This window comes from Sceloporus occidentalis, unplaced genomic scaffold (genome assembly GCF_023333645.1).
Source record: "Sceloporus occidentalis isolate IW3139 unplaced genomic scaffold, rSceOcc1.0.p SCAF_235, whole genome shotgun sequence".
Taxonomy (NCBI): domain Eukaryota; kingdom Metazoa; phylum Chordata; class Lepidosauria; order Squamata; family Phrynosomatidae; genus Sceloporus; species Sceloporus occidentalis.
Window position 1 is genome coordinate 1,170,953 of NW_028317215.1, and position 25,574 is coordinate 1,196,526.

At 44.5% G+C, this 25,574-nt stretch overlaps 1 protein-coding gene across 1 annotated transcript in view; it reads right to left on the minus strand.

The window, feature by feature from the left end:
- LOC149276535 (pleckstrin homology domain-containing family A member 7-like) overlaps window positions 1-23,578 on the minus strand; it is a 34,940-nt gene extending 11,362 nt beyond the window's left edge. Inside the window, exons 1-17 of the mRNA XM_089503558.1 lie at window positions 23,550-23,578; window positions 23,316-23,439; window positions 18,825-18,967; window positions 15,039-15,150; window positions 12,922-13,026; window positions 12,697-12,769; window positions 12,050-12,150; window positions 8,428-8,612; window positions 5,962-6,435; window positions 5,145-5,658; window positions 4,767-4,853; window positions 4,304-4,423; window positions 3,228-3,281; window positions 2,197-2,277; window positions 1,175-1,243; window positions 881-961; window positions 149-298 (exon numbers count right to left, since the gene is read on the minus strand). Coding sequence (XP_089359684.1) covers window positions 149-298; window positions 881-961; window positions 1,175-1,243; window positions 2,197-2,277; window positions 3,228-3,281; window positions 4,304-4,423; window positions 4,767-4,853; window positions 5,145-5,658; window positions 5,962-6,435; window positions 8,428-8,612; window positions 12,050-12,150; window positions 12,697-12,769; window positions 12,922-13,026; window positions 15,039-15,150; window positions 18,825-18,967; window positions 23,316-23,439; window positions 23,550-23,578 — 2,502 coding nt within the window. The remainder of the gene's footprint in view (window positions 1-148; window positions 299-880; window positions 962-1,174; window positions 1,244-2,196; window positions 2,278-3,227; window positions 3,282-4,303; window positions 4,424-4,766; window positions 4,854-5,144; window positions 5,659-5,961; window positions 6,436-8,427; window positions 8,613-12,049; window positions 12,151-12,696; window positions 12,770-12,921; window positions 13,027-15,038; window positions 15,151-18,824; window positions 18,968-23,315; window positions 23,440-23,549) is intronic.
- Between the last annotated feature and the right edge of the window lie 1,996 nt (window positions 23,579-25,574).

Below are 25,574 nucleotides of genomic sequence, written 5' to 3' on the forward strand. Positions count from 1 at the left end.
ATTAATTCTCCTTTAATTAAACCAACGATTATACGCCGCGTTCCCGTCAGCCGCCCCGTTCCTGCAGAGTCTGATACTAGTTCCAAGTCTAGGACATGTTTATTTATCCCCGGTTAAAATATATCATTTCCATTCTTGGGTTGCTTACGGTGGACACTTTGGACATTTCGGCTCTGATCTGGACCAGGTCTTCCTGCAGGAGGCGTTGCTGGTAGGAGATCTTCTCCGTGTGCTGCGGCTGGTCTTTGTACTGATCCATCTGTCTGTGCAGAACCTCTAGGACCGTTTCCAGCTTGTCCTGCAAGAATAAAACAAGAGATTGTCCCGTAAGTCCCAGCCGTGTCCGCGGGGGTCTCTCCCGGCGACATAAAGCGAAACCCGCTGAGAGCGCGGATCGATATCCCCCGCGGGAAGAATCAACCGCAAGCCGCTCCACTATCCTTTAGAAAATACGCATTATTTATTTTAAAAAATAATAAAAATGAGGGATTCTCCGCGGGCCTGGGGTCACACAGTCAGAGGAGGAGGAATTTCGTACAAATTTGGAAAAGAAGCAAGAAAAGGACAGAAAAGGTTTATGTCAGCAGAAAAACACGATGTCCAGCTAATTTCCTCCAAATATAAAAAAATACCCTTTTAACGCTCTGTCTACGATAACGAGAACGATACGCGGGATTCTTCACATTTGAAGTTCTTGTCGGTCAGTAACTCGCTACATAACACAAGCGATTCCATCACGGAATACAGGCAACTATTTAAAGCGGGTACTCCTGGCCCCAAAAAGTCTACTAGGACCATCTAAACGACCATCTAAACGACCCGTCCACGCGCAATCAAGCCTGCAGACCCTTCCGATGAGACGTCTTCGCGCGGCTCTTACTTTGTTGTCCTTGAGAGCTCTGATTTTATCCTCCAGGTCTTGCAGAATCCTGTCCTGTTCACAGAGGATGCTCAGCTTCACCTGCGAGGTCAGACACCAAACAGAGAGTTAGACGCAGCGGCTCACGGACGGACAGACGGGCGGACGTCTATATCTCCGGGACGCTACGGAACTCCGATACTTATCCACCAATTCTAAAGGATCTGGGATAGGAGATTCCATACATAGGTGAACGACCCCTATAGACTACAATCCTCAGTATTCTAAGGAAGCCCCCCTGCACGTTTTACCTACATCAACATCGCTTTCGGCCATTCTGACCGGTTTGGAGGCGCGATCCCTCGGAGTATCTCTTCCGGTCACCTGGGAAATAACGGGAATAAAGATTTTTATAGATATGTTTTCTATACGGGGAACGTTATGGGGATAATGAATTTTGCTCTGTAGGGGAAGCGTTCAGCACATGCAAACTAAAACAGATTCACCAATCCTACAGCAAATCGCCTGCCGGCCGTCGGAAAACAAACCGCCTTCTACGCGCCGGCAGCATGCGATGCTTTCTGCCCCAAAACGCTGCTTTAAAACAAAACAGCCCTATCCCGACCTTAATGCTCGCGGGTCCGCCGATGGATTTTCAGGATGCTTCTGAAGGACAAACTACTTTACTCTCCCACAATGTGAGCGCTAATCATGTATTTCACCTAATCCTGTTTTTTTTGTTTTTTTTTAAATAAATTTTTATGGTGCCACCAAGATCAATTTGAGTCCAGATGATGGATTGCCCTGCGGGGAGGGGGGGGGGGGGAATCGTTGCGGCACCTTCATCTTTAGAAGGTTTCCTAATTATTATTAAATATTATATATATATATATATATATATATATATATATTTATATTTAATAAAAAATTAAAAAAAAGGTCTGGTGCAAAGTTCTAATTATGAGAAAACCAACATGAACGTTCCATTTGTTTCCGCATTTAGAACTTTCTTGATACTGAATCGCGGAAAATGCCACAGGGCAGAAAAAAAACAGCTTTGGGTATCCCGGGGGTCATTAAAAGCTTACGATCATTGTAAGAATTTTGAAGCAATATAAAAGAACTGCTGCCTTCTGAACACGCGCTAGACACGGCCACACCGCACGCGACTGAAAGCACACAAGAATAAAACAAATAAAATACATTTAACAAAAAATAAATGAAATAATAATAACTAACAAAAAATAAATAAAAACTATAGAGACTGCAGCCAGACCGCGGGGTTCACTAAGCCATGGGATGGGCACATTGACGCGGTGCGGGGGGGGGGGTCTTACGTTTATACTTGTTCGGTACCCCGGTGTGGAGTTCTTTAACACACTGTGAACCAAGTTGATCAGAGGCTCATTATATTTAATCTGTTTCAAATCAAAGGTGAAATGTTATGGAAAACCCAGTTTCTGCGGATAGAACACAGCCGCCGGGCAGAGGCGGTCACGCCGCGCTCGCTCGGGGGAACGATAGATCTGTCATCTATAAATGAGCGCAAAGATCTTAGAGACTCTCCGAGGGACACTTAAAGAAGAACCTGTGTGCAACTTCACTCGTACAGAGCGGATACCATGCTGCCCAATTAGGGGAATAAGGCCCATAAAATAACGTCCGTGGCTCATTCTAACGAGCCTTGGGAAACATTCGCATCTCATGCATCAGCCTCGATCAGCTCATCTAGTCTGCTGTAAACCTTAATCAGTCGTTGGTCTCGTCTTGGATTCAGGAGCCGTATGTCTATCCCATGCATGTTTAATCCCCTCACTGTATTACCCTCTACCACCTCTGCTGGAAGGCTGTTTCACTTATCTACTACCCTCTCAGTAAAGTAAAACTTCCTTCCGTTCCATCTCAGCCTCTGACTCTCTGGTGTTAGATTCCGGTCTCTTGTAACTTTTCTCCTCCTTTGAAATAATCTCCCCTCCTTGTTAGTTCTCTTTATGTGTTTGAACGTCCCTCTCTCTTCTCTCCCTGGCACCGGACACATTGAGACCCCGGAGTCTCTCGATAATATTTCTCCTGCCGACCATTTTCCGGCACTCGATGCAGCCAACAAACCTACGAGCAATCAAGCAACCCTTTTCAGACAGTTTTATAAGGGGCGATGTCTTTGTAGGTCGTAGTTTGACTTAAATCATCGTTGTTTGATGCGTCATAAACATTCCCAACGTTCTGAAGCCCGGCACGTAGCCATCAGGAGACTCGCGGCTCGATGCCACCAGGACCAGCGTTCAATAACCCCCCCCCCCAAGAGATTTCATTCTCTTCTACACGGAACAGACAGCTGGGACGGGGGCTAATGAATTAATGCTCTTACCTTTAAATCTAAATACTCGAGATCCTTCTTCAGTTGAAGGTACGTGTCATCCGCCTCCAGGAGGAAAAGGAGAAGAAAGGAGAGAGAAAAGGGAAGAAAAGAGGAAAAAGGGAAGAAAATAGGAAAAATCATTAAACGTCTCGTTCCGGAGTCAGAGAATGAGCGCACCGCTCTTCGTTTTCTATTTCTTTCTCTTCTTTAGACTCTTGCCATTTAGTTTTTTTTTGTCTCTTTAATCATTTTTTTTGTCAGTGAAGAATGTCGCTTTTTTTTTTATTTATTTTTTTTTTTTTTTACTTAAGATATCGCGGCAAACAGTTTGCATTAAATTTCCTGGAAAAGTCCAAGAAGCAACAACAGAATTGAAAAGTTTTTAATTATTTTTTATAGTCCTGCTCTGTATTTTTGCAATTATACCTTCCCTACCAACAGTATCGGGCACCGCGGGCACTCGGGCCGACGGGAGAAATTCTTTGTCCCATTGGCCGGTTCTCGGGAACTTTAACCCCTAGTCTCTGATTCTATGTGTGCGAGTATTTATATATATATATGTTTACTATATATATCTATATTCCCGCTGGTCTGTGTTACATTGTAATTAATTGGGGAAAAAAACATTTCGAATGACATTCGTGCTTTATGGACATGCGTTGGATGTTGGCGCGACGCCATGCGGGAGGTTGCCGTGACAGCCATCATTCACGCTACTTAAATGCAATTCTTTACATTAACATGTCGCAAGCTGGCGGTAAAAATGTTTCAGGATTAAAAATAGCATTTCTTGCTAAATAAAACACGGAAAAACACAGAAGAACCTAATGATACGATCAGGGAATGGATCCAAATCCCAGGAGCCCCGAGATACAAACCCCGCAGGCCACGGGGTAAAAGAAGGGCAGAATCGGCTGGGGACACTTATACAGCAGAAATATATGAATGTCGGCTTTCCAACCATGCGTTAAAAAAAAAATACAAAAGCATCAAGCAAAATAACTCAAAACGGGGCAAAGCCTCGAGGAGCGCATTCTGCCGCGGGGCGCTGGGGCAAATCACGGATGAGCCGTTGGACAGCTGACCTGGCAGGGGTGACTGGCGGGCTCATGGTGCTTTAATTTGGCGATTGTGTAATTTCGGACTTTGGCCAACTTAGCCTGACGTCTCCTTAATCGAACGAGAAGGAGTGTTAGCTCTTCAGGCTGCGAGGTATTTGGGACACATTGCGGAGAGGATATCAGCAGCCCAGAAAGAAATGGCGTTTAGAACATCGATCGCCTCTGTATTCACTAAGCATGATTTAGCAAAAATAATTTCGGGGTAGAGCCACGCTCTCTATAATAATGAGAAGAGGCACTGAGCGGCCCCCAGTCCTCCTAAGGACTATCATTAAAAAGTTGGGTCAGAAGAAATTAACTTTCCTCCGATGTTGGGAGATTTCTGTTTTGCTCAGAATAAGGGAATCTATGAAAGAATTAGCCTCGGATTCCTTACGGAAGAAACCACAAAACGCCAAAAGTAAGGCACATGAGAGATATATCTTACCGACTTGCCATGCAAACTGGGAGCACTTACAGTGTGGGTCATATAACCCATGGAAGGCATGGAGCGGCGATCCACGTGAGCTGTGGACTGAGACACAAAGCGCAGATTAATACGCGGAGCGGCGTGAAGGTAAATATAGTCATGGGTAACATGTCGGGCAATACGCGATGCCCCCAATACATACACACATTGGACCAGACATCTTAACAACCAGATCCGTCCTCTGTTATGTGTCCAGTCGCTAAAAAAAAACAACCCCCGCCCCCAAAAAATGAGAAATACCCTCAAAATCTGTCCATATTAAAGCATCTTGGTAAATAAGCCTGCTAACCCTCAGAGGGGAAGAGCTCCAAGATGACAGATCCACGGCATTTTTACCTTAACGGCATGGGCGCGCGTCTTCTGAGGCGAGCCGGCGTACATGGCGTCTGCCAGCCGGTCCTCCGGTCTGATGGTGACTCTGTCTGCCGGCGTGTGTGGTCTTTTCGGATGAAACGATTTGGGTGGCGCCGGCGGCGGGATATCAGATGGAGACGGAGGGACAGAAATGCATCGAGGGACATCTAAGAAACTTTTCGATCTGTTACGATCCACGAAGTCCATCGTCCCGGAGTAAATCGGGCCGGTCGGGCTGCCGTGTTTAAACTGCTGCCTTTGCTGCCACTCGTAAAGCTGCCATACCATGCCCTCCTTGGTTGCTTGACGTTCTAGGTTGGACATCTTGAAATGGCTGACCCGGTCATGCGCGTATTTGTAATCACTCGGTAGGTCGCGGTTTGGGGTGGGAGAGACTTCGGAAGGCTGCCTGGTGGTCTTTGGCAACGTTTGGTAATTTTCATGATGATTCGAAGGACGATTAAGATGCCGAGGGAGGGAATGATCGGACGCAACGCTGAGGAAAGCAAAAAGGACGCGGTCAACGTGACAGATAAGAGTAAATCTTAACACTGGTCTAAGTATTTTTGGCTCTAGCCAATAAGACCAGCAACATATACTCAATGAATCTACAAAAAAAGATGAGTTGAGCAGAGCGGATGGTCTACTGAGTTTGGCCATGGACCTGGACCTGGACAGCTCTCCATTATACTTGATGAAGGACCTAGTGGAGTCCCCCACCGTTACTCAGTATCCAAGATATCAACTTTCGTACATAAGACCGGTGCTTGATCTGTGCCGGTCCAGAGAACCTTCTTACCTTTTGGGGTCCCCTTTCTGTATCTTCACCCAATGTTCCACCTGAGCCAGGTTACTTCTTCTCTGCTCTTGTTTTTCGGGAGCCCTTCTTGGATTGAACCCTCCTTTGTCCATCTCGTTCAGCTCCCCTGGGATGGTCGCCATGCCAAAAGAAGAAGGAAGGCTTCCGTTCTTTTCGAAGGACTGCGGCTGAGCCGAGTGGCTCTGATACGTTTTGGAGAACTCCGTGAAAGCCGATTCGCCATTGCTGGCGATAAAGTGCCTCGTCTTCCCCCCCTTTGAGTTTAGCGCATGGATGGTGTAGCGATCTTCCTCTGCAGACTCGCGTCTCATATTCTCGTCACGCTTCTTAGAAGAAACGGCTTCTTTGTATTTCTGATGGTTGTTGTTCACTTGGACCACCTCTGGTTTTGTGTACTCTTTGAACGAATCCATGTGGTTGGTCAACGGTTCCGGCTGCCATTCCAGTTCTTCACTATTTCTATAAATAAATAAAAAATACGTATATAAAAAACTATCTGCATAAAGACTAAAACCCAAAGAAAATTAACAAAATCCTCCACTTTTTTAATGTTTTTGAAAATAATTTAAAAATAAAAATTATATTTTAAACAATAGGGAAAAAAAATGATAACAACTTTGTAAAAATGTAACGGGGTCCAACGGATCTGCGGACTTAATGTCTGCTCGCTAATTTCAATCTTCATGAAATTGTCTTTTTTTCTGGAAATTGTCTTTTTTTCTGGATTTTGTGGGAATAAAAATGCACTCATTTTTATTTTGATGATATCGCAGGTTTTTCTGTAAACATTAAAGAATACCGAAGTATCCTACCTTCAAAACACGCGTGTAATATATTCCGAACCCCGTAGCCGCGTATAAATGGCATTTCACTGACCACGGATTTTTGATCTTTTTGTCTCCGCAAAGTAAACATCGGCGGCTGATTTATTGGCAGCGCCGGTGGAAAGGGCTGGTTTGAAAAGCTTGTTAATGCCCGCCTGTCACAGGCATGCGAAAACGGACTGCTGAGCTAAGAGTTTGCGAACGTCCGACGTTAAAGAGCTAAGCACCAGAAAGCCTGACCCGACACAATCTGCCCCAAAATTATCTCCCATCGTCGAAGCCGCGGACAAGCCGGTCCAGACCCCCCATGTGTTACTCTGAGACTTGGACCCTTACCCTGGTGGGGGTTCTTACATTTTACTAAGCCCCCTTGCATGATACTTCTCTGTTCTACTTTCCGTCAACAGTTCTATGCATAAATCAGGCAGAGACCCCTTATTGATGTTAGTTTGGGGTCTCGGAGGTCAGTAGCGGGACCAGTCATTTCGAAGGTCTTAGCGGTATGGCTTGTCTTTTTTTGTAGATGATACAAAAGTCTGCAACAGGGTAGACATTCCGGGTGGAACGAGTCAATTGATTTAAGTCAATCAGAATAATGGTCGAGAGCAGCGGCAGCTGCAGTTTAACGTTGATAAATGTAAAATAACGCACTTTGGATGTAAAAATCCCGAGGCAGAATATAGCATTGGGGACCCTGTTCTGTCAGTGACAATGGAAGAGGGGGACTGAGAGGGTGGGAGATAAGAGATATTGCAAAAAAAAACAATCAGGGAGCCGGGTAATTCTGCTCTGAGAATGTTTAGAGTTATATTAAAATACTAAAAAGCATGCCGGGATGAAAAAGGTTTCTATAATCAGAAGAGCAGCGGGGTTAATACATTTTATGCGTAAAACCCTGTATCCCATCAATCTTAGGACAGACAAGATAAGAGAAATGGTCAAAAATGTTACAGAAGGAAAAGATTTAAGAAAAACAGAGAGAAAGGAAACAGCTTTCAGTATTTTGCGTGTCTGTGAAACTTTTCACACGCGGTCAGTAGGAGACGGGAAAGCTCGGACAGGCAGAGGGTTTGACCGAAGCCACCGCCTGGACATTTAACGTTAACATACATTATCGGTAAGAGGTTAGAGCCCTAAGGAGCCGTTTAATCCGCTTATATGGTAGCGGCGCTGCTGCCCCAGAGGCTCCGGCACGCACATGGGGGCCATGGAGAAAAACATGCGGAAATCATTACATTAAAAAGCCAAAAAGATGCAAAAACTATGCCAAAGAAAACTGTAAGTTCCAGATCCGACCTCGGTAATTCGGAGCTATTGTCAGAAGAAGTGAGGATAAAAACACGTTTTTTTTCTGCATAAACTGTAACTACAGCCACTTAACATCATGAATATTTCCCGTGGATTCCAGAAGCAGAGACAAAGCCCCCTATTGTTCTTTTTTTTAGCCCGTAAGTCTGAGAGACGGCAAACGGCCAGCACAGGAGCGCACGCTCAGCCCAGAGCAACAGGCTGAGAGGCGCCCGAGTTTCCAGGAGAAGGGTCCTGTGGGGTTAAGACCCTGAGGGTCCATAGACCACTAGTCAGGATGGGATGGCGTCTGCCCACCACGCGTCAGCCCCGCACTTGCTTTTTGGTCGCCTCGGTCGCTTGCATCTGCGCCGCCTGGTTCATCGCCTGGATCCACCCGTTCATATCCTCCTGCGTTTCGGCGCCGAAGTAGTACGTCCGCATCCCGTCGTGATCCTGGTGAGATCCAATTATAGAGCGTTTCTGCTGGATGTACGCCCGCATCCCATTGTGGACAGCCTGCAAGGCAAAACCAGACCCATTAGTGGATCACGCGGCCGCCATTTTGTATTTTATTTTTTTTGTTAGATAGATTCCCCCCACACTATACTGAAAGTTTGTTACCGATATTAACCTCTCGATTGACCCATCAAAATGATTACTGTTCCGAGATCGCGACAGAAAAAAAATCTGTTCTGGGAAATAAATGTTTAATTGTGAAATCCTTCCAGCGATCCCCCGGGTAAAACTCGGTCCGCTCTTCCCCCGGGTTCCATTGCCTCGGGGGGGATCTCACCCCCAACAAGAGAATTGAATCAAGCGAGCTCCAGTCTTCCAGAAACACAGAATAATTTGGAAACCCAAGAAAAAGGGATGCGGTTCAGAGCAGGTTGCTTATATTTAATGGGAACGCTCATTATTAATGTAGAACTTCTTCTGGACCATAAAGTTTAACCCTTTTGGATCCGCAACTCGAATAACAGATTGCGATAACATTTCTCGCTGGGCGGCGGATGGATTTTACCTAAACTAAGATTTTACAAACCGACTGGGATTAAATATTACATTTTCAAGCAATTTTAGACAAGGGTGGAAAACAAAGGAATTCTCTAGAACGCAAAGGCTTATACGGCGTGTTAACAAATAATAATAACTTTGTAACTTTTTATATCACAAAAATGGAACATTTAAAGACTAGAAGGCAAGACAATGCAATAGACCCCCCCCAAAAAAACAGAATAAATATTATTACTAAATCTGCAGGAAGGTACTAAGCAAACAGATTAGAACGCACCTTAAATGTAATAAATGGCCTTTATATTCATCTTGGGGCGGAAGAAGAAAACGTTACCCGCCAGACGAGCTGCAGAGAGGTGCAGACACAGCCGAAACGTCAGGGGCTTCGATATTAAACAGGGAGGTGCCGGGGCCGGACACGGCTTATCCGACGCGTGATGGACACATCATTAATAAGAGCTGACACGCAATTCAGCCGAGGCCGACCATCCCCTCTCCGCTCACAAACAGCCCCGCGCTCTACATGCGCATGCGAGGCTTTGTGTGTCCCGTTAGAGGGATTAAACCGGATGCAGCGAGCCGATCCAAAACGGGACGGGAATTTATACAAAAGAAACGACAGGCTGGGTAACCAAACAACAGCAGATAAATGATCCTCTCACTCCGTCTCCGTGTGAGTGAGAGGAGGAGAGTGGGGGGGGGGGATAAAAACAATGAATTTTGTTTTCATCCAAACAAAAAAAAAAATTGGCAACAAATGAAACGTCCGGACAATTTCCGGTCCCAGCTCACAAGTCTATTTGCATGCATTGGTTTTTTTGACCGTAAGGGGGAAGTAAAAGCTGCTGCACCGACTCTTCTGAGCACTTCCTGTGCAGCAAACGAGAAGTGCAGCCAATGGGACGTTAGCTGGGATTCTCATTGGCTGCCGTTTGCTTATTTTAAAGTTTCTGTCACCCAGCCTGAGCGAGGTTCTCAGTCCTGAGATTTACCACTCAGCAGAGCAGTAAAGCTGCAGTCTGGTTCTATGTCTTTGTAACGTGATCTGAACACAGGAGTCGGTACTGGTTTCCCATGGGTACGCGCCAACTCCTTCCAGTGGCCTTCCTCCAGCAGAACGGATAAAGCAACAACATCAAAATTATGAGATCATCTCCCAACCACGAAGGATTTACAATTAATTAGGACTTTCATCCTCGCTTTCGGGAGCTCAGAGGTCTCCTTCTTCAGATGGAATCAATCCATCTTTTTCCACGTGAAGAAGAAGCCTCTTAAGAGCTCATGTGACTCTCCATCTTTGACTAGGCTAAAGTCAACCTTGACTAAAGGCTTCTCTTGGCCAAAACCACCATTTTTCTTATATGCTTACATTAGGACTCGACCCATTTATATTTGTCATTGCCCTTGGCTCGACACACTCCTCCATTGTGTGGGCTGGTTGGGGACATCTGGGGTCCTGTTTATAACCAACCATTGAGCAGCGGCACATCAGCCCTGTCACCCAATAGAGCGCCCTATGCAGAGATGGCCTAGGCCAGAATACACCTCTGACGTATGCTACAACCGACTCTCATCGGCAGCGATCATAGTTGACTATGGACTCCATCCAACCATAAGTCCTTCTTCCATTCCCTCACTTGTCCACTTTGTGTTTGCGGCAAGTTCCTCCAGACTTTGGCAACCGATCGGCAGTCTGGGGGTTCACCGAACATATCGGTCTTTATTAATAACCCAGAAGACATTACCTGGAGAAAGCCATATGTTAAGCACAAGAACCACAGAAAAAACGCTTCATTCGGATTGTTCTTTCCAACGAGACAGAACGGGAGCGGAAAGTTATTTCCATCGCATAAATAGCCCCATCTGTGCGACGCGCACACAACTTCATTAACTTCACAGAACAAAGCCGTGCGAAAAGCAGCATCAAACCTTAATAACTTTGTAACCATGAAGCGAGCGTGACAATTAAAGCGCATTCAATGCAATAAATCAGATTTATTCGGGGGAGGGGGGGTCTTTTGATACCGAAAGAAGGAAAATAATTATAATTTGTGCAGCGCATCGAACTAAATCACGTTAATAATCCTAAACGAGGTTAATGCTCAAACGCTAATGGAAGCGCCAACCACTCAGAATACGAGCAAGAGAAGCAAGAAAGTATATTCCTTTACCAGACGGAGGATACAGAGATTATATATATATATATATATATATATATATATATATATTTATTTATTTTTACTTTTTTTTTCCCTTATTTTTTTTTTCTCGATTTTAAAGTCTTTTGATAATTTAATAATAAATTAATGTTATATCATAAAAATTATCTATACATTTTGCCTTTAGTATTGCAAAGGCATGTATAGATCAACAGAGTAAACAATGCTGCTTCCATCCCATCTGTGACATGCGGTGCGGTATGCAAATTCCTAATTATAGCATCTCATCTGCATGAGGGTTCGCGCATGGATGAGACAAAAGGGGCAGGGGTGACGCACCCAAAAACCTTTTAAAGGCATTTGTGATCGAGATGCTGCGATATATAGACACTTTGTATCTTCTACGGGCACAATAAAAATTAGGTCATGGAGTCCCGTTTAGTAATTGAACAGGGTTATAAATAAAAATGGGCTCCAAATTTCACCCATTGCTGCGTTCCTGTACATTGCGGTCGGTTATATATTGTGCGCCCTGACAGTTACGTGACCCCGCAACTGACATTTCAAGACGTAAACAGAGTCATCGCGTGACATCAGCAGAAAAATGGAGTTCAAAGGGCGCCATCATCCCCTCGGGAACATTGGGTAAGAAGCAAGATATTCTGGAGCAGTCCTGATGCTACAAAGTTTCCGTCATTTGTTTCTTTGTGTTCCAAATGTCACAAGAGTGGGAAAAATTGGTTTTACAGATAAATGTAAGAAAAGGTTTGATGGTCGTACCTTAAACGAATACTTTCGGTTTATCCGATCTTCTGGGACCACGGGCGAGATCACGTAGCCCGGCAGAGGTATGCTGCCCAACACGGCCTCCTCCCTGCTGTCTGCGGGACAAAGTAGGGAATTATAACACGGATGTGCAGTCGGCAGGGGAGCCATCAGAGGGACACGTGAGTCAAGGGACGGGCCACCATGACAGATTGGACGGGCCACCATGACAGATTGGACGGGCCACCATGACAGATTGGACGGGCCACCATGACAGATTGGACGATCCCAAATGGACCCAATGGCCAAAGCGAGTCTGTAGGCCGGCCACCGAGAGTTAAAATTGCCTGGGGTCTTTAGATGTTAGCAGATGCGTTCAGGCCACCACTTACAAATATGGCAATATACATTTTTGGGGTTAAAAACTGAAAATAGCAGGAGTTACAAAGCTTGGGTTTACTGACCAGACCCTGGCTTTAGGGATGGTCATTGTGATACCCACTGGTAAAGGTCATACAAATGCATCGGTAGGAGTAACGGTTTGGCTCTAAGTCCATGGGCAGACGACCACCGCCACTTAAATTAGATGACAGCGAACAATTTATCTAAGAAGCGACTTGGGCTTCAAAACCCGACAGGGACTGCGAAGCGGACTTTCTTACCTTTGTAGTAAAACAAACAGTAATCAGAGAGCAGGAACCATCTACGCTTCCACAACCGCATGCCAGAGCTGTCCTGTAACGGGAACATTGTCCATTCACACAAAGTAGGTACGGTAAAGGAGCCAGCTCTTTAAGGATCAGATGCCTTTTATTAGCCCGGTGGAGTGTGTGGGGGGGGCACTTGATTTACCCAGGATAGGGGGGGTAAATGCACTGCACGCGTACCTGCTTGTATAGCCAGCCTCGCACCACGACCGGAACATCGGGATTCCGCTTTATGGACTGGTCTCTCTTGCCGAAGCTGTAGACTCTATTGCTTGACTTGGGAGCCTGTAACAGATCAGGGATATAGGGTAACTGCAGCACACAGAGACAGGGGGGCTTTTCATTATTAGGATTATGTAAAAATATTCAGCTTTATCACAGTTCTGTACAGCGGCGAGTGCCGGCGCGTCTTACGGTTCCCACACGGACCTCAAATCATCCAATTCCGAGATGCAGGTAATGAGCTCAGAAAGCACCGGCTTCTAAACCTCATCTCATCCGTTGGCGTTGCTACTAAATATTCTTTGAAGCACCGATGGTGGCATAAAAGCAGCGCGGCCAACCCCAAAATTAATCCAATTAGCTGAAAAAGACGCTCGTCCTAAATATTTAATGAAAATATCAAGTCTGTCGTTCAATATATTAAACATTTCAGGTTACCTACACAGTCCAAAAACATTTCAAAGTCTAGCGGACGAGTAACAAAGTTACAGCTTCGTTCCCTGAAAAGTGGGGTTTTCTTTGGTTTTATGACGGATTCATCAATAGGATTTAAAAAATATATATCTAAAAATTAGAATAAAACTTTCACACTAGAAGGTTTTTATTAGGATAAAGCAGGAGAAGAAGCATTGGATCTATACTCATGTTTCGAGGGAAGACGTCCCATTGGCCACATGGTGTTTGATGACATCACAGAGACCAAAACACAATGTTGCAAAAGCGAGAGGTTTATTTTTATGCTATAAATAGCCATTATTGGACATGTCTGAAAAGAGAGTTCCCATTTACTTAGGCGATTCTCATTATGTATTAATGGGCCAGTTAAAAGCCAACTTTTAACCCATAGTGTGCCAGCAAAGTACTTTTTTTTATTATTATTATTCATATATTAACAAAGGGAAAATATTAAAGTACCATGCGCTCCAATCTCAGGCTAAAAGCGTGAATGCATAGACCTGAATGATCCGATTCTTCAGCTTTTCACTAATAAAACCCAATAAACACCAACAGAACCCATTCAGCACCAACCCACCGCTCCCCCCCGTCTCTTCATGCCAGTCAATTACAATATGTTTCGTCAGCGCTGTCCGCGATCGATATTAAAGAGTCCTCTGGGACTCTTCACAACCCGCTATAAATATACGTCTTTAACCCCGCGCAGAGGATCAGTATATATATATATATATATATATATATATATATATATATCAGGATACTATGAGAAGGTGGCGACGTTTTAGGGGTTTGAAGCCCCTATGGATGCACCATTTACTCATTCGGCAAATCCAGCCCAAAATCCCAGAGAGAAAAAAGCCTCCCAGTGTTTTGGGGGCCATTCCAGACGTCCCCCTCGGAAACACGAAACGCTAACTGCCTATAACCCCCCCCCCAGCCGGTGACCGGAGACCTCGCTGCCAGCGTGTGATGTGGATTCATTCTGGTGCATTGCAGTAAATTTAAACAATCTGCCCTCATCAGGTACCGGCCAAAGTGCTGCGGCAACGAAAGACGTCTCCTATACATTAATTATAGAAAATATAGTAATTATACACTACCCCCCCCCCGTTAAACATTTCCGAGATACAATGTTTCCAGAGACAGGCGGTTATCGAGCCGCTTCCTCATTTTCCTTCGTAAATAAATTCAGGAAAATCAGGAAAAAGTTGCAGGCAGAAGTCGGCCGGCAGCTTTTTTAACCCTTTAAATGATTTATTTCTCTCTTGTGCCAACAGACGCTCGGATCCGGCAAATGTTATATTTTCTTGATTTTAAAAATGTACATTTTTTTTTTCTAGCTCCTTTAAGTCATTTAAAGGTAATTTCTGTGTTATTTTATTATTAAGGCAACCTCAACATCTTTTTTTACATGAATTTCTGTAGATTTTAATTCCGTGGCAATTAACTTTTCATCAAGGTTATCTTCATAAAAAAGCAATCCGAGGAAATGCCCCGCGCGCGGCGTGCTCGAAGAGTTAAGCCTGTATCCACGGAGACGGGTAAAGCGCGTTAACATACAATGTATCACTGTCACATCCGTGATCTTCGCGCCCCGCGGCATGCCGTCCCCTCCTTACCTTGGGGAACGCTCTGGCCTCCGCGGTCGAGGTGGTCACCGCCGTGGACGTCTCGCTCACCATACTCGAAGGTCTTTGGTTCATCTGCTTGTGAGATGCGAACGAGTTCTCCCTGGAGAGAGAAGAGAGACAAATGAGTCGACGCGGGACTTTGTGCCGCACCGGCAGGAGCGTCTCCCTCCGACGGTCCCCGTCCTCTCCTGATGCCCCCCGGCAGACGCCCGGCAGCATCCCGATCGTTCGCTGCGTTTATAGAAGAACGCGGAGAGACGCGGCGGAACGCGGACCTCTGTCCTCAACGAGCCGCAACATTCTAAACGCTGTTTAATGAATCGATCCCGTTATAACCCAGAATGCGGCCAATCATCATTCTCTGAAAACCCCACAAACCCGCCTTATAAAGTCTACCGGCCCCCCGGACGCCCAACAAATCCAGTCCGCCCCAAGGTTTACCCGTCACAGGACTTCCGCCTTCTTCTCCGGTACCTTAAGAGTTAACGGGCCTTGTTTTCTAAACAGGGGAGAAGACCCAGCACAACTTTTCAAACGCTTCTACCGTACAGCGGGCGCCGACACACGGAGAGAAAGGAGCCTATAAATAGCCCGACGGCGTTCGGCGTCATTTATAAAACTAAAGCCTTCCGTTCTCAGACGGCTCATTAGGACAACATTTCTCCAAAACTCATCCGCCCGACAGTTACTTGTAGCAGTTATTCAATTAAAGCAACTTAATCGTTTTTAATAAGCAGAATCTAATACAGCGAGGGGATAAAACATGTATGAGGCATATGAATAGATAGGTGGAACAGCCTCCCAGCAGAAGTGGTAGAGGGTAATACAGCGAGTGGATAAAACATGTATGGGACAGACATACGGCTCCTGAATCTAAGACGAGACCAACGACTGATTAAGGTTTGAGTCTTTACAGCGGGAGAAACGGGCGACCAGACGGGGGCCGGATGGGGCCGATCTGCCAGCAGGTATCCCGTTATACCCAGCAGAATTATTTCTTCGCTGTCTAGGGGTCAACTTTTTGTATCCTTCTAAAGTTACTAAGATGTGAAGCTCCATAAGGGGGGTGTCATTTACTAACCGGGGGGGGGGGGGGCTGTTCAAAACAAAAAGTAATTAATAAATTAAGAATTTCGTAGGGTGACGTGAAACAGTTAAATGATTAAAACTGGATTTTGTAAAATACGCTTAAAGAAAAAGAAAAAAAACAGACTGGTGTTTTTTTTCTAAATCTATTTAATTAGGCAGATGGACCCAAAAAAAAACCAAAACAAAAAAACTAGAATTTGGATGAAATTAAGTATTATTTGCCGATCTGTTCCTTGTGTAACGGGGGAGGGGCAGCTGCCAGTCACAGAGCTCGGCCTTAAATAAAAACCGTCTCAATCTTTAATTAATTAAAAACCTATTAATTTCCCCCCCCCCCAAAAAAAAAAAATCACACACAGGCTCAGGTTCCAGAAAACGAGGGAAAGAAGACGTTTTATTTCAGATGCATCGGAGATGAGAACCGTCGCTACGCAGTTAATGACCGAATAAATTAAAAATAAACGTCATTCAGACGTTTCTACAAATCGTTACCGCCCCCCCCCCCGATTGCATTTACCCCACGCATTTCACGTTCGCTATAAGGGCTTAGAAAAGCAGTAAACGTTTCTTAATATTATTGAAACGTAAACCGGTAACAAATGACAAAATAATACTAAGAAAATTATAAAATATCTGTGTTGAATTTTAGTTTGGGGCCTGAAGGAGGCGGTGGGGTTTATTCACTAAAAAGCGATATTTAAGAATTCCCTGAAAAACAATGAATGATGTAAGACTTTACGCAAAGTTATTTCCCCAGGATCGGGATGATGCATTTAATTGGGGGTAAGAGGTCCTGAATTTGGGCTACAGCTGTCCTCAGGGCGTATCTGGGGGTCTCACAAACACCAGCAAGCGGAGGGAGTTATTCCACGAGGCCCCTGCCCGGCGTCTGTCATTTAAACCACTATGCGCTCTGAGAAGCGGGAACATGCGCGCTCCGGATCCCAGGTGCTCTGTTATTCCGGCTTGTGATGCCATGGTAACCGGTAGGACGGATGAAGCAAAACAAGGTTCCTCTCCCGGGGTGGCGTAGCGGCTCCATCGGCTGCAATTACCAGAACAACAACAGGAAAAAAATAAAAGCATAAAACGCGCGCGGGGAAATGTGCCGGAAAATAACAGCAATCCGTCACCCAGGCAATCTGAAGCTGCCTCCCAGCAGCCGCGGCAACACAAGGTCAGCCATCAAAAAATAAAAACGAATGCGAAGGCTTTTAGTGCGTCGGCTGCCCGGTGACCCCGATTATCCGACCCTAAATCCAATCCCAGAGACACAAATGTATGCATGCGCGACAATCCACAGGCTTCATTCACTTTGTTAAAACCAATGGAGATGATGATTTAATGCTCCTCTATAACACTTGAGAAAGAGACCACCGAGTTTCTTGGTATAGGATCAGCCGGCGGGATCATTACCCCCCCCCCACGTGTCCCGATCATCAGATATGGGGCATTTTGGCCGCATCCACGTCAGTTAATGAGCTGCAGCTGCAGGAGGGACTGCGAGGGAATGAATGTCTGTTCTGTGATGAATGAGGATTAATAACGAAAGCACCAGAGACCCGTCCAGGGAAAGGATAATGGCCGCTTTTGCCAAGACGCCGAGAGGAAAGTGTCCGTGGTAACAAATGACTTACCCGCCTCGGCCAACTCTGGCAAGTTCCAGAAAACAGTTATCTAAACGAGCATCACCGCAGAATCATTCACCTGTGCCGAAGCAGGGATTTAAACGCAAAACCCAAAATGTCTTCGGAGAGTTGAGCAGCCTTGATTCAATTACACACAGATCGATCACTAGAGACCCGCAACTTTTTACTCGTACATTGGAGCTTTCAGGTGTTGCCCCCGCGTCTCAGGGTATTTACACCAATTTCAAAGGCTTTGGGGCGAATGGGCAGATTCTCAAAGTTTTTACCGAAATCTAACGGCGAATGTGCAGTTTCTCAGGGTTTTTACCCCGGTCTCAGGGTGAATGGGGCAGATTTTTTTCCCCCTGCTATATCACAGCTGGAATAAATATATAAAACTATATTGCCAAGAATATATATATAAGGTATATTGATTATATATATAAATTATATTATATATATATATATAAAACATGCAAAATCGCAGAATAATGTCCCCGACGCGTTTCGCCACACTTTGGCTTCATCAGTAGGAAAAGAAATTGCGGAATTATACACATCGCGCTGACGTATTGTTTGCCACCCTACATTGTTATGTTTTTTTGTCTTTTTGCCCCCTTTTTTCTTGCAAGTCGTGGTCTCCGTAAGAACCACCTAAAAAAAACCAGCAGGCGCAGATTACAGAAACAATAACGGAAGCAGATTTTATGAACACGATACGTATTTTACCAGAAAAGGCTTTCTTTCCAGCACTTTATTGTTCCGTGGCCCCCGGCCGCCCCCATTAAATCCACAGGATCATAACAATATGAAATAATGAAGCGCCGGTGACGCATTCACTTACATTAAGGGGGGGGGTGCACAGAACGCTCCCGCGGCTCCTACAAAAAGCATTAAATATATTTTCTCTGCACGCATTTGGCTCCGAAGATGCGTTTATTGGCATTTTATAGATTTCCTACGAATGCAGGGATCGGAGATAAGAAAATCCACCATCAGATCCATTCGCTCTCGGGATTCGGCGGATAAACCACGTATTGGAAAGAAACGCGCTTACCCTTCTCGTAAATCAAACTCGGAATTCTCGGGGGAAATCTCTCCCGTCACGGGGTGTCTGAACGTCGTCGTCCGCTGGTTGTGGCTAAAAAGAAAAAAAAGAATGAAAAATAAGAAAAAACCCAATCGACTCAGTAGTTGGAACTGCGATTATATAAATAATTACAGTTTTTGGAATAGGAATTATAGGAATTTTTTGAATTTCGGTAAAGATAAAAAAATCAGCATCTCTTTTTGAAGATTAGGAAATTTTTGCCATGTTACTCAGAGCTCTTCTGATCGCCCCCCCCCCCATTGCGTTTTCCATTGATGTAAACTCATCGTACGACGTCACATACGAGACAAGGACTGATTAAGATCTAAAGTCAGGAAAAAACGGGCGACATTCAAGGACTTCAGGAATACGTTTAGAATCCTGCGCGGTGGAGAGACCTATAAATCAGAACGATAATACTCAGAATTTAGCGTTTCACGTCACTGGTTTTTAGCAATAAGTCTTTTTTCGGGATAAACGGCAGGGAAATTGGAGACAGAAATGTTTTACGGGCTCGAGGAGTGAAAGTTTTGCCAGCGGGATAATTCATGGGCTTCCCCCTAACCCCCCCCCCCCCGGCTGGGATTTATGCCAGTTAGGGAAAAAAGATGAAAAAAAATGTACTTCTATGACTTTATCGATCTTTTTAAGCCTCGCTCGGAGTAAACGGGGACGACGTAACGATCCGGGCTGCATAACGAGAACAGCGCCTGCAGTAAGGGCTAAAAGAGGATCCGATGCCCAGTACGGGGTCTGCTGTTACCCAATTCTATGATTTATAGAATATTGGCCGGTTCCACCGTGTGTTATAATAAGGTGGACAGATTGTTGTTCCTATTGTCTAGTGATGTCATTGCACACCCTCGCCTGTAACTCGTAAAACGTCATAACTTAGAAACAAAGAATCTGGTAAGAACCTTCTGGCCCTTTTAGCCTGAGCGTCTGTTTAAGTTTCTTTAGGGCCACTTCTAAGGCTCCTATAATAAAGTGGGGACCTCAAGGGGTTTATTCACTAAATGGCGAGGTTGTTGGAGAGTTGAAACATTTTGCCTCGCCAACCGCAGCGAGCCTGTGCTGCATTACGTATAGCATATCCAGCGAGGTTTCCCCGAATGTCGCCTCGGGGGGGGGGCAGAAATTGCTAATTTTAACCAGTACAGAACATGTAGATTAAAATGTTTCAGTTTCCTTTGCAACATGTCAGAAAGTGAGTGTTTTCAACAGGAAAATCAGGCAGACCAGGCGGGCCAAATGGGTCCTCTCCGGACGCTCTCTCGCCATTAGTTAATTCATTCTGAAATGAATCGGAGAATTGGTGTTGAATAAATTAATCAGGCGATCCTACAAGCTCGCCAGACAGCATCGGGTCTCCGGCAATCACCTCCATGCTTCCTCGTCGTACTCCGCCAGCTGCCGCCCTTAACCGATGCGTTAGAAATCATTAGTTCCTTTTACGGAATTTCTAATTACATTAAAAGTTGTTGGAGAAAAGACCAAATTAAATTCCTATTGCGGCCACGACTTTTTCTACTAAAAAAGTCGATAAAACAATTTCCGCGTAGACCGTATCTTAATTGCCAAAATAGTCCTATCCACGAGAATGCCTTTAAATACAGAGACCGGGCGGGTTTAATGATTACACCCAGCGGTAATAAAAGTCACGCAGATAATAAAAACAGGATAGGAGAACCGAATGCTTCAAGGTGTTTGGTGGGGCAATACGTTCTGTAATTCCTTAATAGTCAAGAAAAGGGAAGAGCCGCTTAAAATAATCACAAAATAAAGGTTACAATTCTTAAAGACAACACAAATTGTCTAAATTGACTTTAGTTAAAATTCCAAAGTAGAACAGACCGAGCCTGTAATGCATAAGCAAAGGCCCAGGGGTGCAGCATTTACATGCAAAGGGGTCACTCTAGACCCCCTGCTAGGGAGCCAGGAGAACCCTGCGGCTGCCCGTTTAAAAGCCGCTAGCTGCGGCAAGCTGTTTGGGGGCTAAGATGGCACCGGCATGCAGTTTAGGGACAAAGATGGCACAGGCAAGCTGTTTGGGTACAAATTTGGCACTGACAAACTGGTGGCCAAGCTGGCACTGTGGGACATACTTAGTGAAGTCTGGGGGTCCACCAGGCCCCTATGGCTTCTAGTTATGCCCTTGCAAAGCCCCCAGGTGTGGGGTACTGAAGATTAGCATTTTGAATGAGAAAACGTGTATTTACAGACACTAAGCGGCCATAATCATGGAGGAATTCCTATACTTTACCGGTTTTGCTATTTGTTCAGAAACTGGAAAATCCTGTTCCCTCAAATCACTTGGCAGCCGGCGGCTTCCTGGCAGAGACTCGGAATATTTTTCACATCCCGAAACAATACGACTTGGTTGGTGCGCTCCCTCCTGCGCTGGCAGGGACACAAAACCCAATTAATACTTAATAATTGACTTAATAGGGATTTTTTTTTTTCTACCGAGGGATTCCCGTGGGAAAGACAAAGGCCGCATTGATGGAAAAGCATTTCGTACGAAAAATTATGCACAAATAACGTGGATCGCTAAGCTTTGTCTCAGAAATAAACCGGTTTCCCATGCAGCAGATTCCAACATGGAATTAAATTCATTTGATTTTCTTGTTATCTATATTGATAGTAAACGGTACAGATAACCCACCCAAAAAACAAACAAAACACTCACTGTAACCACCCAGCTTAATGTAGAGTCATTACAAAGTATAAGCAAAGCGGGGGGGGGGGGGGGGCATTGTGAATATTTTGGGAAATTATTTAGGTTTTTATGTACTTTCAGACTAAATTTCAACAACCGTCAATTTTTGTCCTTGGTAACCAGTCGAATGCTTGCAAATTATTTTTGAAATCATACGAGATAATATAAAAACAAACATATAATAAAAAATATTAAATAATAATAATAATAAATAAAAATATATAGCAACATCAAAAATATAATAAAAGCTGGACAAGATAATATACGGGGAAAGTCAACATTTTCAGGATCCGGAAAAGGATAAAATATTACATATTTTTTAGTAAAAAGCAAATACTTGGAAGCCATTAAGAACATTTTAGGGACTAAGGGTATAATTATATTTAACTGCCTTTTTTGTCATCGTGATATTAAATGCCTTTCAAGAGGATTTTAATTTCTCTTCAGGCCAAGTAGAAAAAAAAAAAAAAAAAAATATAGATATTTTGGACACAAGAAGAATATAAATCAACGCAGAAAGAGCCTTTTTCTGGGTTTATTTAGCGCGTGGTACTCTGTATAAAATAACAATTTAGAAAGCGGCTCCGGATTAAGCGATTGCTCATTGTTCTTGTGCGTTCCAAACACAAATGAGGTTATTAATAATAATATTAAAATAATAAAAAGGCGTTTGAAAGGTTTCCATGGCAAATATAAAACTATAAAGCAGCAGAAAAGAATAGATTAAAACCCAGCAGTGAGAGTTGGGGGCGGCTGGTGGAGGAATTATTCTATAGCTACAAGTAGGGAGAGAGAATGGATATTACTGCAGTGCATCTCATTAATAAGGGAATAATTTATTATAAATTATGTAATTATTGTTTCATTTAAATGGAATAACAGACGTAACGGTACCATAAAAACACAGCATCGCGATATTATTTTAGGGTATTTTTCGGACATCTTTGGTTCAGCATCAAACTAACAGGCAGGTCTCTTAATTAAGGGACAAGTTATGTAAATGAAGCACCGGAATATGTTATGGGTTATGAAATCCTCGCCCCGTTATCTGAGCCCGGTCTACTAAACAAACACCCTCACTCCTTAACATACTGCCTGTGGGAAACAATAGAATACCTTAGTCGAAATCACCTAGCCTGACTCTCTGACTAATGAAAGTCAATGGAGCAACGGACTTCATTAGCATCGCCATAAAGCATCAGCACAGTGTGGTGAACGGGGAAAATCGCCCAAAATATCACAGCGACTGACAGCAACGGCGGCTCCAGGTCTGCAGATCCAATGCTTATTTGTTGCATTCGCGCCACTTGACGCACACAGCGATTCTCAACAACAGATACATTTGGGAAGCGGTGTAGGACCAACCATATTTTATGGAATTATAAAACTAACTACGTAACACTTGTTTAAAGTACAGACCCCGCAGAGTAACTTCACAGTCCGCTAAGGAATTTAGGCGCTATGTGCCGCTCTAATCACGCGGGGCAATTAAACCATCAGCATCATCATCTCACGGGCGCGTGGAACGTTCTCCTTGGAAACATTTACGAGCGCAGCAGTTTTAGTGTAATCGCTAAATAACCTTTAACATAACTATAAACCGTCTGACTGACATATGGGTTTTGATTTATGTAAAATCTTACATATAAATATTTACAACAATCCAGGAAGACAGATACATTGTATACAGATATCGTTACGCCCCCGATTACTATACGATCATGATAAATAATCAATACGGAATGGGTTAAATCATTGATTGTTGCAGAACGGGTGTTAGAATTCCGGTTCTCAACCTTCAGCCCGCTCGCCAAGGTGCCGATAAAACGGTGGGAATAAAAGACGTGAAAAGCAGGGAAAACCCTACAAGTGGAACCAAAATTAAATCTTGTGCTTGTAATGAAAATAACGCGGAATTATCTGGTCGGTCGGACTATTTCTGGTCGATTTTAGAACTTCAAAGCTCTCGATACCCACATAAAGACCATCGGTAACGCGGCATCGCGGGTCTCCGGCACAAGCCACGGCCGCACCGCGGCTCACAGATCATCAGATCTTTACAGCGATGGGAAGTTAATGAAGCGAAACGCCGTATCCGATAAAAATGCAGATTTTTTTATAATGGGCATAAAAATTGGTTTTCCACAGGAAACGCGTTATCGGAGCGTGCTGCGGATCGCTGGAAAACCACTAATATCCGCAGCTCCAAATATTCTGAATCCGAACACGACGTTTATGAACGGAACGCGCGGGGCTGGAAATCAGAGAGCCTCCCGCGGCGAAACGCGTGGGCAGAACGGCCACATCACAGATTTGACATCTATAGCTATAAATAACTCCATGTTTTGGGGGGGATTTACTCAACTGGATGACGCTTTCTTGCCCGTTTGTAAAGTTGGAGTAAAGACCCCCTTAAGAGCATTCAAGGCATTTCAGGGAAAAACACACACAGAAATATAGAACCTGCCGGCAGATCGGCCCCATCCGGCCTACGTGCGCGCGTTTCTCCCGCTCTAGCGACTCAAACCTTGTTGCCGTTGGTCTCGTTTTAGATTCAGGAGCCGTATGTCTATCCCATGCATGTCTCTGTATTAGCCTCTACCACCTCTGCTGGGAGGCTGTTCCACTTATCTACCACCCTCTTATACACATCCAGAACCTTCAGGGAATTCCGTTGGGCGGACAGCATTCCTGTTTTATTCAGGTTGTAGGACCAGGCAATGTCTCATTATTAACCCATTCATAGCTTAGTTCTTATGTCTTCATACCCTTTGCAACCGGTTAAAGGGGATACATCTCGCCCCATGGGAACCTTGGTTTAAAGCTTTGTGGAGCGTCTCCATTATTCTTTCACATGGCGGTCTGATACTTTCCCAAGCCATTATGCACATATACTAAACCGTAGCCCTCTGTCCCAACCACCTGCACTAAAGCAGAGAAGAATCTGCTGGCTGGAAGCTGCCAGGTATTCGCCTTCAAACCGTCCATTTAACAGTCACTTTAGGTAACGCTCTCATTCACGCACTTCGGAAGATTTATAGACGTCGGGAAGGACAGATATTTATGTCAGCCGAGTAAAACGGGTCAAGATCCCCCCCCCCCCCCCCCCGGCCACGACCAGCAAACCTTTATCATTCCTAAACGGGAAGCAGTTTTTTACTTTGATTTAAGTCTGAATGAATGAAAAAGGGTTTTATGAATTCTTCCCGTAACGCCAGCCGACGGAGCGCATCCGGCGCAGGAATGCAGAGTCACGTTTATAATCGATCTTTTTGCATTGAAAGAGTTGTCATTATTAAACATTTCTATATTTTGGGACCCGGAGGTATCGACGTTCCCCGGTGTGATTTATCAGCTCATCTTAACAGATCGATGGAAACATCGCCAATAAAACTGATTTATGGAGAGACGAAATTCTTACCAAGAAACAAGAACGGGGCGAGGGGAATGTTACAAAGGGAATTAAAAGGTGAAGTCTCATATATACAGTAATAACCCCCCCCCAGTGCTGTATACAGTAATAATCCCCCCCCAGCGCTGTATACAGTAATATAACCCCGGCGCTGTATACAGTAATATAACCCCCGGCGCTGTATACAGTAATATAACCCCCCAGCGCTGTATACAGTAATAACCCCCAGCGCTATATACAGTAATATAACCCCCAGCGCTGTATACAGTAATATAACCCCCAGCGCTGTATACAGTAATATAACCCCCAGCGCTGTATACAGTAATATAACCCCCCAGCGCTGTATACAGTAATATAACCCCCCAGCGCTGTATACAGTAATAACCCCCCCAGCGCTGTATACAGTAATATAACCCCCGGCACTGTATACAGTAATATAACCCCCAGCGCTGTATACAGTAATATAACCCCCCAGCGCTGTATACAGTAATATAGCCCCCCAGCACTGTATACAGTAATATAACCCCCAGCACTGTATACAGTAAAATAACCCCCAGCGCTGTATATAGTATATAACCCCCCAGCG